General features: G+C 37.0%; 1 protein-coding gene across 1 annotated transcript in view; it reads right to left on the bottom strand.

The window, feature by feature from the left end:
• The window catches only part of FCHO2 (FCH and mu domain containing endocytic adaptor 2), a 116128-nt gene that overhangs the window by 9468 nt on the left and 91290 nt on the right, over positions 1-15370 (bottom strand). Inside the window, exons 20-22 of the mRNA XM_067730972.1 lie at positions 14048-14159; positions 10387-10542; positions 9710-9842 (exon numbers count right to left, since the gene is read on the bottom strand). Of these exons, the coding sequence (XP_067587073.1) occupies positions 9710-9842; positions 10387-10542; positions 14048-14159 (401 nt within the window). The remainder of the gene's footprint in view (positions 1-9709; positions 9843-10386; positions 10543-14047; positions 14160-15370) is intronic.

Below are 15370 nucleotides of genomic sequence, written 5' to 3'. Positions count from 1 at the left end.
GAGGTGGATCAAAAAAGATCTTGCTGTGATTTATGTCAAAGAGTGTTCTTCCTATGTTTTCCTCTAAGAGTTTGATAGTGTCCAGTCTTACATTTAGGTCTCGAATCCATTTTGAGTTTATTTTTGTGTGTGGTGTTAATCTTACTCCCCACTGTTAACATCATGGTACATATACTTCCAAACTTTCTAGGGATGCAAACATAGATCTGTCTCATTCTTTTAAATGGCCACAATAATTAATTTAATCAATCTCTTCCTCTGTGGATGTGTACTTAGGTGGTTTCCAAGCAATGCTGCAGTGAATATCCTTTCTACCTTCCCCCCACCACCTCCGCCCTCTAATTTGTGTGATTTCCAAAGAACAGATTTCTGGAACTGGAATTGTTGAGTTAAAGGTTACATATACTCAATGATCTAACAGAGTTACCTTCTAAGAGGTTCTATTAATTCGTACTCCTATCAACAAGTGGTCACACCTCTCCTAATAGAGCAGTCTTTTTCATTTTTGTCCATCTAATGAGGACTAAAACTTGTATCTCACTGTTGTCTTAATATTCATTGTTCTGATTACTACTGACATGGAGCATCTTTCCGTAAGGTAGCTACTGAGTTATTCATCTTCTATTTCTAATTTATGAGGGCTCTTCGGTCTATCTTGCAATATTACACATGCTTTTCCCTCAGGTTAAATACTGATTCTGTTTAAGGGTTTGTGTGTTTTAACCAAACATCTTATAAACACACGTATTTCTTTCTTTTTGTCTCAAGTATCTCATTCTCTTATTGCATGACTTCTGGGTTTTGTACTGTATTCAGAAAGGTCTTCCACACTTCAAAATTAAAATATGTAATAAACATTTATAACACATATACAACACACATGCATACATACCCACAGACATATATATATATATATATTCATCTATGCTTTATTTTCGTATCTTTACGGCTTCATTTATTATTATTAAACCTTTGATACATGCAGATTTTATTTTGGTTAAAGGTATAAGCTAGGGATTCAGCTGAATTTTTTTCCCCAAATCTCCAGCCTGCTGCCCCAGTATCATTTACTGAAAAATTCATCATTTCCACATTGTCTTGAAATGCTACTTTGTCGTAGCAAGAATTTTCCATTTATTCTTAGATCTATTTCTGGATACTCTAATCTGTTTCATTCATCTGGCCATCTATTGTTCCAAACTATTTTAAATACTGTTGGCTTACAAAGTTTTCCCATTAAAACTAAAACATTACTCCACACTGCTGTTTAAAACATTTCTTAACTTAATTTTCTGAGCTTTATTCTTCTGAGAACTTGAAAATACTGTCAAGTCTCCAGACACAAATATATAAACACCTCCACTGAGTTTCTGATCAGGATCACATTAAATTTATAAGCTAATTTAGAAACAGCTAAGCTCTCTAGAATATGAGTCTTCCTTTAAATAAAGTATACCATTCTAACTATATTCAAGGCAGCAGAGATGATGTTACGTTTCTTAACCAGTTTAAAAAAATTTTTGTGTCTTCATTGTAGCTACAGGAGAGGATGCTGTAATACATCTTTAAAAAGATTTTTTTTAATTGAAGTATAATTGACACGTAACACTATATTAGTTTCAGGTGTACAGTGTAGTAATTTGATATTTATATACATTGTGAAATGATCACCACAGTAAGTCTAGTTACCCTCTGTCACCGTACATACAAAGTATTTTTTTCCTGTGGTGAGAACTTTTAAAATATACTCTTAGCAACTTTGAAATATGCAATACAATATTATTAACTTTGGACACCATGCTGTACATTACATCCCCATCACTTATTTATTTTATAACCATTAGTCTGTAACTTTTGACCCCCTTCATCCATTTCACCCACCCCTAACCCCCTGCGCCTCTAGCAACCACCAATCTGTTCTCTGTATCTATGAACTTGGTCTGGTTTGTTTGTTTTTTAGATTCCACACATAAGTGAGATCATACCGATCTCTGTCTTCCCTTTCTGACTCATTTCATTTAGCATAATGCCCTCAAGGTCCATCCATGTGGTTGCAAACGGAAGGTTTCATTCTTTTTTAATGGCTGAATAGTATTCCATTGTATATATACAGCAAATCTTATTTATCCATTCATTTATTGATGAACCCTTGGGTTTTTCCATATCTTGGCTACTGTAAATAACACTGCAATGAACACTGGGGTCCAAAAATCTTTTCAAGTTAGTATTTTCATTTTCCTCGGATAAATACCCAGAAGCGGAATTGCTGGATCATATGGTAGTTCTATTTTTAATTTTTGGAGGAACCTCCAAACTGTCTTCCATAGTGACTACATCAATTTACAATCCCACCAACAGTGCACAAGGGCTCCCTTTTCTCTACATCCTTGTCTTTTTGATGACAGCCATTCTCACAGGTGTGAGATGACAGCTTATTGTGGTTTTGGTTTGCATTTCCTGATCATCAGTGATGTTGAGCAACTTTTCATGTATCTTTTGGCCATCTGTGTGTCTTCTTTGGAAAAATGTCTATTCAGATCCTCTGTCCACTTTTAAAATCAGATTGTTTGTTTTGCTATTGAGTTGTATGTTCTTTATATATTTTGGATATTAACCCCTTATCAGATATATTGTTTGCAAATAATCTTCTCCCATTCAGTACATTGCCTTTCCGTTTTGTTGATGATGTTCTTTGCTGTGCAGAAGCTTTTTAGTTTAATGTAGTCCTGCTTGTTTAATTTTGCTTTTGTTGCCTTTGCTTCTGAAGTCAAATCCAGAAAATGATCACCAAGGCTGATGTTAAGAACCTTACCACCTATGTTTTCTTCTATGAGTTTCAGGGTTTCAGGTCTTGCATTCAAGTCTTTAATTCACTGTGAGTCAGTTTTTGTGTATGGTGTAAGACAGTAGTCTAGTTTCATTCTTTTGCACGTGGCTATTTAGTTTTCCCAATACTATTTTTTTTTTAACATCTTCCCAATACTGTTTATTGAAGAGAGTGTCCTTTCCCCAATGTTTATTTATTCTTGGCTCCTTTTGTCATAAATTAATTGAGCATGTATGTGTGGGTTTATTTCTGAACTCTCTATTCTGTTCCATTGATCTATTTCTCTATTTTTTTGCCAATACCATCTTTTGATTACTATACCTATGTCATATGGTTTGAAATCAGGGAGTGTGATGCTTTTTGTTCTTTCTCAAGATTGCTTTGGCTATTTGGGGTCTTTTGTGATTCCATACAAATTTTAGGATAGTTTATTCTATTTCTGTGAAAAATTGCCAGTGGAATGTTAACAGTTATTGCATTAAACCTGTGATTGCTTTTGGGTAGTATGGATATCTTAACAATTTTAATTCTATCGATGAGCATGGAATATCTTTTCATTTAGTTTTGTCTTTATTTCATCACCGTCTTATAGTTTTCAGTGTACAGGTCTTTCACCTCTGTGGTTGAATTTATTCCTAAGTATTTTATTCTTTTTGATGCAATTGTAAACGGGATTATTTTCTTAATTTCCTCTGCTAGTTCATTATTAGTGTATAGAAACACAACAGATTTTTATATATTTTGTATTTTGCAACATTACTGAATTCATTTATTATTCAGTTTATTCATTATTCATTATTCTAAGTTTTTTTTCTTATGGAGTCTAAAGGTTTTCTACATATGATATGTCATCTGCAAAGAGTGATAATTTTACTTCTTCCTTTCTAATTTGGATGCCTTTTCTTTTTCTTGCCTAATTTATCTGGCTAGAACTTTAATACTATGTTGAATAAAAGTGGTGAGAGTAGGCATCCGTGTTTTGTTCCTGATCTTAGAAGAAAATCTTTCAGATTTTCACCACTGAGCACATTAAGCTATAGGCTTGTCACATACGGCATTTATTATGTTGAGGTATGTTCCCTCTATACCCACTGTGTTGGGAGTTTTTATCATAAATGGATGTTTATATTTTGTCAAATGCTTTTTCTGTAATCCACTGAGATCATACAATTTTCATCTTCATTTGTTAATGTGGTGTATCATGTTGCTTGATTTCTGGATGTCAAACCATCCTTGCATCCCTGGAATAAATCCCACTTGATCATGGTGTATGACCCTTTTAAAGTATTGTTGCAGTTTGTTCGCTAATATTTTGTTGAGGATTTTTGCATCTATGTTCATCAGGGATATCAGCCCATAATTTTTTCTTGTAGTGTCCTTGTCTGGTTTATCGGGGTAATGCTGGCCTCATAAAATGAGTTTGGAAGTGTTCCCTCCTTTTCTATTTTTTGGGAAGAGTTTGAGAAGAATTGCTATAATTCTTTTAATGTCTGGTAGACTTTGGTAGTTAAACCGTTTGATCCCGGACTTTTGTTTTTGGAAGGCTTCTGATTATGGATTCATATCTCCTTACTAGTAATCTATTCATATTTTCTACTTCTTCATGATTCAGCATTGGAAAGCCGGCTGTATGTTCCTAGAAATGTATCCATTTCTTGTAGGTTGTTGGCAATTTGTTGGCATATAATTGTTCATAGTAGTATCTTATGAATCTCTGTATTTCAGTGGTATTAGTTATAACAGCTCCTCCTTCATTTCTGATTTTATTTGAGCCCTCCTTTTTTCTTGGTGAGTCTAGATAAAGGTTTGTCAATTTTGTTTACCTTTTCAAAGAACCAGCTCTTAGTTTCATTGATCTTTTTAGTCTCTAATTATTTCTGCTCTTATCTTTGTTATTACCTTCCTTCAACTAACTTTGGGCTCCGTTTGCTCTTCTTTTTCTAGTTACTTGAGGTGTAAAGTTAAGTTGTTTGAGATTATTCTTGTTTCTTGAGGTAGGCATGTATCACTATGAACTTCCCTCTTAGAAATGCTTCTGCTGCATCCCATGAATTTTTGGTATGTTGTATTCCCATTTTCATCAAAGTATTTTTTGATTTCTCCTTTGATTTCTTCATTGACCTCTTGGTTACTCAGTAGCATACTGTTTAATCTATCCATATTTGTGATTTTTCCAGTCTTCTTCTTGTAACTGATTTCTAGTTTCATACCACTGTGGTCCTAAAAGAGATGCTTGATATGACTCCAATGTTAAACTTATTATGACTGGGCTTCCCTGGTGGCGCAGTGGTTGAGAGTCCGCCTGCTGATGCAGGGGACATGGGTTCGTGCCCCAGTCCGGGAAGATCCCACATGCTGCGGAGCGGCTGGGCCCATGAGCCATGGCCACTGAGGCTGCGTGTCCGGAGCCTGTGCTCCGCAGTGGGAGAGGCCACGGCAGTGAGAGGCCCACGTACCGCAAAAAAAAAAAAAAAATTTATTATGACTTGTTTTTTAACCTAATATATGATCCTGGAGAATGTTCCCTATGCAGTTGAGAAGAATGTGCACTCTGCTGCTTTTGGATGGAATGTTTTCTGTATATCTGTTAAGTCCATCTGGTCTAACATGTCATATAAGGCTGATGTTTCCTTACTGATTTCTGTTGGGATAACTTTTCTATTAATAAAAGTGAGTATTAAGGTCCCCTACTATTACTGTATTGCTGTCTATTTCTCCCTTTAGGTCTCTTAATATTTGCTCTATATATTTAGTTGCTCCTATGTAGGGTGCATAATTATTATTTTTTTGGGGGGGGTGCATAATTAATAAATGTTAAACATCTTCTTGTTGAATTGACACCTTTATCAATATGTAATGCCCTTCTTTGTCTCTTATTACAGTCTCTGTTTTAGTCTGTGTTTTTCTGGTATAAGTATAGCTACCCAAGCTTTCATTTGGTTTCTGTTTGCACGGAACATCTTTTTCCATCCCTTCAACTTTCATTCTGTGTGTGTCCTTACATCTGAAGGGAGCATCTTATAGGCAGTATATAAATAGGTCTTATTTTTTTAATCCATTCAGCCACTCTATGTCTTTTGATTGGAGAATTTAGTCCATTTACAATTAAAATAATTATTGACAGGTATGTATTCACTGCATATGGTTAATTATTTTCTGGCTGTTCTGTTCTCTTTCTTTGTGGTTTGATGACTTTAGTGGAATGGTTAATTTCTTTCTCATTATCTTTTGTGTATCTGCTATAGTTTTTGCTTGGTTGTTACCATGAGGCTTACATATAACAACCTACATAACAGTCCATTTTAAGCTGCAAACAACTTAAGTTTGAATGCATTCTAAAGGTCTGCATTTTTACTCCCCCTCTATTTTCTGTTTTTGATGTCACATTTTACATCTTTGTATCTTGTGTATCCCTTCACTAATTATTGGAGTTATTTTTACTATTTTTGTCTTTTTCCTTTTACTATTTTCACTCTACGTGATTAATCCACTACCTCTACTATATATTTACCTTTACCAGTGAGATTTATACTTTCATACTTTTGTTACTAATTGGTGCCCTTTTCAGCAAAGAAGTCCCTTTAACATTTCTTGTAAGGCTGGTTTATTGGTGATGAACTCCTTTAGGTTTTGCTTGCCTGGGAAACTCCTTATCTTTCTTTCAACTCTGAGCAATAACTCTGCCAGGTAGAGTATCCGTGGTTAGAAGTTTACTTTGAATATATCCCTTCTGGCTTGCAAAGTTTCTGCTGAAAAGTCTGCTGATGGTCTTATGAGAGCTCCCTTGGTTTTTCTCTTGCTGCTTTTAAGATTCTTTTTTTAAACTTTTGACATTTTTTTTTTTAATGTTGAGCCTTCTTTTAATTCATTATTATTTTTTTAATTTTTGACTGTGTTGGGTCTTCGTTTCTGTGCAAGGGCTTTCTCTAGTTGTGGCAAGCAGGGGCCTCTCACTGTCATGGCCTCTGTTGTTGAGAAGCACAGGCTCCTGACGCGCAGGCTCAGTAGTTGTGGCTCATGGGCCTAGTTGCTCTGCGGCATGGGGGAGCTTCCCAGACCAGGGCTCTAACCTGTGCCCCTTGCATTAGCAGGCAGATTCTCAACCACTGCGCCACCAGGGAAGCCCTAAACTTTTGACATTTTAATTATAATGTGTCTTGGTGTGGGTCTCTGGGCTTCCTGGATCTGAATGTTTGTTTCCTTCCCCAGGTTAGGGAAGTTCTCAGCCATTATTTCTTCAAGTAAGTTTTCAGTCCCTTTATCTCTATTCTCCTTCTGGGACAGTTATAATGTGTATGTTAATTTGCTTGATGCTGTCCCATAAGTCCTGTAAGCTATCTCTGCTTTTTAAAATTCTTTTTTCTTTTTGCTGTTCGGATTAGGTGAGTTCCACTGCCCTGTCTTTGAGTTCACTGATCCTTTCTTTGCTTCATCTAGTCTGCTGTTGAACCCCTCCAGTATATATTTCAGATCAGTTATTGTATTCTTCAGCCCAGTGACTTCCATTTGTTACTTTCTTAGGTTTTCTATTTCTTTGTTGAAGTTCTCACTGTGTTTATCCATCCTTTTCCCAAGTGAGGTGAGCATTTTATGACCATTACTTAGAACTCTTTATAAGGTAAATTACTTATCTCTGTTTCGTTAAGGTGTTTTTCTAAGGTTTTGTCTTGTTCTTTCTTTTAGAATATATTCCTGTTTCCTCATTTTACTTGATTTTCTGCACTTCTTTGTATTAGATGAAATAGCCACCCCTTCCAGTCTTGAAAGAGTAACCTCGTGTAGGAGATGAACCTTGTTGTTCAACCTCGCCTTAGCTCTTGGTTGCCTCTCAAACCTCTGTGATCGTCCAAGCAGACTATTTTATATTTAATAGCTCCTAATTGTCAAGGGTGTGCCAAGACCTGGCAGTGTTTCAAAGCAGGAAATCTGCCAGCACATAGATTCAGACTGACTAGGAAGCTAGACCCTCAGGCAGCAGCTTTTAAAGTATGCAAATACATACAGTTCTGTGAGATTGAATACAAATGTTAGCCCTGCTGGCCACCAGAACAGGTGATCTGGAGGTGTCCCCTGGGTGACAGTCATAAAAATCAGGGCTCTAGACGAGTGTGTAAGTTCCTTTCTGGGAGATACTGATGAGCTGTAGCAAGGCAGAGGGAGAGTGAATTGACTGCATTCCCCCAGGCTATGTTCCCTAAGAGCATATCTGGAGATCCCTAGATGTGTGTCAGACCAGAAGCCTGCCCCTTAGGCTGCTGCCCCAGGCCAAGCAAATGGGTCTCTTTCACAGAAACAGTACGGGTGTTTTTCAGTCTGCTTTCTGTGCATTGCCCTGGGGGCAGTAGCCTACCAAAAACTGTCTCACTGATTGTTATAGTCCTGTGGGACCCAGAAATGCAAGCTCCCCTGGCCTCTAGAGCCAGGAGATCAAGGGTGTCCCCTGGGCTGCAGCTGCAAAAACTGGGGCACCAGACATCTATAAAAACTCCCCTCTTGGAGATACTGGTGTCACAGAAGAGAGTGCAAAGATGACACCCACTGAGGAAGGGGGAAAGAGGTCTTGAATAAAAAGCCAGTTTTAGCATGAGAGAGGGAGAGCCCACTGGTTGGAGTGTAAAGATGGCATCCACCAAGAGAAAAGGTCTATAGTAAAAAAATAAATAAAGTGGTGCTTGCTGGCTTTAGCAAAGTAGATGGAGCAAGTAAAAGAGGTGCCCTCCAGCACCTCACTCCCTGGAGAGTATCTCAACACGCCCCGGCCCCTCAAGCCCATGCTTTAAGATCAGCTAATGAATCTCTTTCACATGCAGCCTGTGCACTTCTCAAATGGCCGCTTGCATGCTGGGACCTAGGGTGCTTGAGTTTGCATGCAAGCCCTTTAAAGCCGTTTCTCAGATCTCTACAGCCCTCTGGTTCCTGTGGATACGAGCTCCACTGGTTTTCAAAGCCAGATGTTTTAGGGACTCGTCTATCAAGTGCAGGTCTCAAAAGATGGGGTGTCCATGCGGGTTACAAACTCTTTGTTCCTCAGGGAGAAGCTCCAGATTTGTGAGTTCCATCCAGATGGTGGGTTGCCATGATGGGTTGAAGCTTATGGTGAGACCGTGTCTCAGCCTCTCCTACTCGCCTCACTGTGGCCCTTTTCTCACTGGCTGATGTGAAGGAGCTGTTTAGCTATCTTTCAGGTCCCTTTCGGAGGGAACTGTTCCACATGTATCTGTATATACACCATGTTGGTGTATCCACGGGAGAAGGTGAGTTCAGGATCTTCCTATACCATCTTGGACTACCTCTCCAGATCTAATTAGTTTTTTTATTGTGAATATCTTTCTCCATTAGTTTTCCTAACTGGTTGTTTTGAAAGCCATTAATTTTTGTATTAATTTTTTAAATGACCACTTTGCTAAATTCTCCTGCATTAGTTTTTCAGTTGATTCTCTTGAGTTTTCCAGAAATATATCACCTGTAATTAATATTATTTTTATATCTTCCTTTCCAATATTTATCACCACTTATTTTATTCTCCTGTCTAACTCTACTAACAAACACATCCAGAAAAATCTTATACACTAACAGGAATAATGACTGTCCTGACTTTCAATGCTTTAGGTATTTCATTATTAAGACTGATATGCTGGTCTTTTCAGGTGAAGGACATTCATATATTTATATTTGCTCAGTAGTTTAATTGGTAATAGACAGACGGTGAATTTGATCAAATTGGCCAAAATCTCCAGAGGCTTATTAAGAGATTTTTTGATTTTGAAACATCCTTGCATTGCTGGAATGAACTTCACTTGGCCATGACATATTATTCATTTAATGATACGCAAGACTGTTTGTTAATATTTTAATTAAGGATTTTTATAAGATGACACTCACCTGATACTTTAATACATCTACATTATAATAAGAAGCAGCTGGATTCTGCTCTGATAGCTTCTTGAGGTAGATAGTAAGAGCTTGCATGTTCATCCAAAAATCTTTTGTGTTAGAATCACATTGTGATGGATCACTGTATGTATAAGAAATATTTTCATTATTATTTATTATTATTTCATATTTACTTATTTATTTATCTTTATCCTCTGCCTCTCTGTAGTAATTTGGTGACCTGGCAAAGACCAGTAGAAATGAACCAAAAGATGGGATGAGGTAAAACTAAACTTAGGGGATAAAGAATGGAACATAGCAGAAAGTTGCCTGAAAGATGAGAAGATGTACAGCAGAGAAGGATTTAACAATGGTTACTACCACCCACCAGCACAAACAAAACAAAGACAGCAGAATCCTATTTAATCATAATAAATAATTTTGATTGATAGTCTTCAAATTGAATCACTGTTGCTTTGAAGAAGAAAGAAAAAATTTCTTAAAAAGAAATTTCACCTTCAAAACAAAAGTACACAAGCCTGGGGATTTCCCTGGTGGTCCAGTGGTTAAGACTCTGAACTTCCACCACAGGGGACACAGGTTCGATCCCTAGTCAGGGAACTACAATTCCACATTGCCCCACAGTGTGGCCAAAAAATTTAAAAAAAACTGAAAAGTACACAAACCTGAACACAAGTTGTGCATTTGGAAGAATCTGTTCTAGTCTGTTGATATTTTTCACCCTGAAGCAGAGCACAGCTGGGGATGGATTACTAGTGAAGACTTTAATAACTCCGCTTGGAAATGATATTGTCATGTCACCAGTGATCTTCACAATACACCTGGAAGTAGGCATTTTGAAAAATTTAAATAGTTTAAATAAGGCATTTTAACCTCCATTTAAAGCATATTTAGTTTTAAAAGGGCTTTATATATATAACCTTTTATCATAATTACCATGAATTATTTTTTCAAGTATAAAAAATGATTCTATGTGAAATGATATATTCATCTAACACCAGTTTTTCCTAGAATTAAATTCCAAACACAAATGGAAGCACACTGATAATACTCCTTCACTTGTTTGCTAAAACCATCCCTGGCTGTCTCATAAGGACACTGTTTCCCTAGTAACACTATCCCCAGCTGTAGCTATTTTTCCTCCAAACCCCACAAAGCACTGAGCCTGATGGTGGCAGTGGTAGATGTCCTCCTTGCTTCTCATTGCCTCTTACAACTCTATATTCCTTCTTCCTTCTGAAAAACCACCAGCTTCATTTGAAACTCACACCATCAGATTACACTACTCGCTATCCCAACCTTCCAAGTCATCTTCAACATTCCCTTTCATTTTCTGAAAATTATAGCTCCTGGCCCACTGTCAGTCTGTCCCTGCACAACTACTCCTATCATAAATTTTTAGTGATTTCAATATCCACACAGATAATCCTTTCAACACCTTGGTCACCCAGTCCTTCAGCCCCTTGCCTTCAATGATCCTGCCTTCCAGCCTACCTCAGCCATACTTCAGCCCCTCCATCATCTCAGCCTGATTCCCCACTCATCGGATAGTCTCTTCCTACTTCTCCAACTCATTCTGTCCAGTACTGCATCTCCAATCTCATCAAAAACCTCCATAATCCATTGTTCCTACCACCTTTTTCACTAATTTTCACTCTTCCTTCATATCCTCACTTCCCCCTATCTTGGGACTTCATGGTCCATCAATATACATACTCCTTTGCATAAACCCTCCCCTTGGTTCTCCCTCACTTGACTATGCTTGTTTGGCAAAACACAGTCTTAGCTAAATCCAGCTCCTCACCTACAACTATATGGCCGAACATGACTAGAGAAAAACATATAATGATATAGCCAAAACTCTCAGTTGGGCCCCCTTAGTATTACCTGGAAATTCTACATCCCCTAGCTCTTTTCATACCTTCTCCTTTCTCCTCTAACTAACTCTAACCTGCAAAATTCCCTCCCCCACCTGCAGTCAACGACTTTCCTTTAAATTTTACAGATGAAATAAAATCAGAAAAGAAAGAACTTCCTCATACTCTCACTACTAAAAGCCTAATCTCCCTGACTCTAAAGGCATCCATACCTTCTGCCTTCCCTCCTGTTTCAACAGATAATCAGTCTATGCCCCTAAGGTTAACTGTACTGAAGCACATCTCCTCTTACATACTGAAGGACTTCACTCATGCAATCGTCCCCTTTCCTGTAGATTCAGTTTTTTCCATAAATATTGGATTTTTCCCATTAGCATATTGAAATGTATATCATCTTTAAAAAACCCAAAAACTAAAATTAATAAAGGCCTCCTCTGATTCTCCCATCTCTCTCCTGCTACCACCCTGTTTCTCTGCTTCTACTTAGAGCAAAATATCCTAAAAGAATTGCCTAACATTTGCGCTCTTCAAATACAGTTGTCTGTATTTGCATCATCTCCTGCTCCTGAGCGCCCTCGAAGCAGTCTACTAGAGCTGCTCTTGTGAAGGTCATCAATGACCTTCACGTTGTTAATGATCAATTTTTCTTGACCTGACGGATAGCATCAGATACAGCTTCACACCTTCTTTCATGGAAGGGTTTGTTCACTTAGTTTCTGGGACTCTGCTCTACTGGTTCTCTTCTCACCTCTCTTGTTGCTTGCTGTCCCAAACTCCATTGCTGGATGATTCTCATCCTCCTGTTTTTAAACACTGAAGGGGGCCAGGACTTAGGTTCTCATCAGATCTCTTCTCTACACCCTAATGCCCCAGGCTTTAAGTATCATGTACGAATTAATGACTACCAAATATTTTAGCCTGCACCTATCTCTGAACTCCAGAATCATGTATTCAACTATCATCAACTCAACATCCCCACTAAATTGTGTTAATAAGTACTTCAAATTTAACAATCTACGCCCTCAACAAATCTTGACAAATCTGTTTTCAAAATACATTCAGAATCTCATTACTACTCACGATCTCTTCTGCTAATACCCTTATACAAGTCACCATCATCTCTCACCCGGACTTCAGTGGTTAACCCTTTCTCTCTGCATCTACTCTGGCTCCTTCTAGTTTATTCTCCATATAGCAGGCAGAGTGCTACTTCAAAAACATAAGTAACCTCATCACTCCTCTACTCAAAAGCCTCTACTTGCTTCCCACCTCACCCACAATAAATTCCAAACTCCTTACCATGGTCTACAATGCCCAGCCTGATCTGTTCCCTCTGTGGACTTATCTTTGACTACTTTCTTCCTTGTTTACTCCTACTCAGTGACATGGTGCTCTTTGCTATTTCATGACTATGCCAAGCATGCTTCTACCTCAGTCCCTTACACTTACTGGAATGCTCTTCACTCACCTATCTGCATGGCTTGCTCCTCCCTCAATGTCTTTCAAAAACAACCTCAAAAAGGTTTTCACTGATCATTCTATCTAAAATAGTAGCCCTCTGTTGTAACTGTCTATCCCCTTACCCTGGTTTATTTTTCTTCATAGCATATATCAATACCTCTCCTTTTCCTAAGTAACATTATTCATTCATCAAATATTTGAGCGCTTACTATGTGTAAGACTCTGTTGTAAGTGCTGAAGGTACTTTAGTAAACAAAAGTTCTTCTCTACAGAGCTTGCATTATCTTAAGTGAAAACTAAGAAACTTTCACAACAATGCAAGCTTATAACAGTCTTACACATATTAAGCACAAATATTTAATGAATGAATAATGTTATACATGAAAAATAAGGGTGGGGTGATGGTGGTGGGATGAATTGGGAGCTTGGGATTGACATATATACATTAATATGTATAAGATAAATAACTAATAAGAACCTGCTGTATGAAAAAATAAAATAAAATTCAAAAAAAAAAAAAGAAAAATTAAGGGTGGTCATTCACCCAAAGATCATTTTCTTAATAGAAGGAGGTTAAACCAATCCTTCAAGAGTCTCCTGTAAATAGACATGCACTCTAGGTCTCTCTTGCAAACATCACACTTTCACCAAAGATATACATTAGGCCAAGATTCAGAGTTCTATCCCCATCTACGTCAGCTGCCACAATCCTGTTCTACAGACATGTCAAACAACAGATTTGTCATACTGGTCGTAAAGCCTGGGCAAAAACGTACATAAACTTAGAAAAAAGCCATCACTACTGATTATAGTGACTTCTTAAATTCGAAAGACAATATCTAAATGACTATAATTGATAGCAAAAAGCAGGTAAACAAGTAATAGAAAACTCTAATAGAGAATCAAAATGTAACTCTTAAAATTTACCACCAAGCCCCCTGCCCCTGAAACACACACACACATATACATGTATCTTTTAAAAACTAACTTGGTGGGATCTGCCCCTTTAAAGTAGGCATTAACAGATTCTGTAAGGGCGACTGCCACAGGTAAGGTGTCCTGATTTCCAAGGCTGACAGGACTGGGACCTCGTGACACACCTAGAATAAATACAATTCATTTGTTAAATCCTACAGAAAGATATTTATTAAATACCAAGACAGAGTAGACTCAAAATATTAGCTTGTCACAAGTGACTCTATTACTGGTTTCAAAGATGCCCCAAGTATAAATCTGGTTAAAAAATGGAGCATAAAACAAGTTGGACAAATAAAATATGACAGGAAAATATGTCACAGTGACTTCAATTTTAAATAGAATGACAAAGAAGGGTTGGGTTAAGGAATGTCAGAAGGAAAAAGCCCTTCAGCGGAAGAGCTAAAATTACTAAAATATGGCTTCAAAACCATTCAGATACTAAATTCTTTCAGGTTCTACTAATTCACATATGTAAGATCATTAAACTGGATTTTTCTATTTAAGGTATTTCTATACATTAGCTATTTCTAAATTAGCAGTGTAATGTAATCATGCACTACTCATTATTACTGTAATTCTCCTTTACCTCTTCTTTGTCTTATGCTTGTATTATATTCCCATATTACCTTTCCTCAATAAACATGACTAATAACATCATTTTGAGGTAACATTCCTGACATAAAGTTAACTCAGTAAGATACCTTTAGAGTCAAATCATAGAAAGAGCAGTGTTTTAAAAGAGTAATAAAATGTAAACAAATTTAATGTATATGTTCAGGTGTTTTTTAAAACCTAAAATCTGGTTTATTTCATAACAGACAAATCCCTTAAAACAGTGCATTGCCTTTTTTTATTTACAAATGTACTCTCTCCATTTATGCCTTACCATTGTTATCGATTGGAAAGTGGAGCATTTCATTTAATATACAATATATGATGAAATTTTGTAAAAATAAGTCAATTGGGTAGTTAATGATGATTATTCATTCTTAAAGAAAAATATGTTGACCTAGGTTATTCATTTATCTCTGAAATCTGAATGTATGTTTTTTGTTACATAAATGTTACACCATGTTCATAGCCATCAGATATTTTTATTTCAGATGTGAGCTACTTTTGAGATACCTAGAGTATTGTTATTTCTAACAAAAATCAGTACTAGCTTTCTTTGCCTCACAACTAAACCTGGGCTCCTACAAATAGTGAGAAAGAGCTTTTGTTACCTTTGGAGGCCAGGAAGATTCTGTACTGTTCAAGATTTTGAAGAATTCTGATTTAAAGGTTCTTCATAGTTTAAAAAAAAAATGACTCAGTGATTAAAAATACATGGAAA

The sequence above is a fragment of the Pseudorca crassidens genome, chromosome 3, assembly GCF_039906515.1.
Source record: "Pseudorca crassidens isolate mPseCra1 chromosome 3, mPseCra1.hap1, whole genome shotgun sequence".
Classification (NCBI taxonomy): Eukaryota; Metazoa; Chordata; class Mammalia; order Artiodactyla; family Delphinidae; genus Pseudorca; species Pseudorca crassidens.
This window is presented reverse-complemented; position numbering and strand designations above follow the sequence as displayed.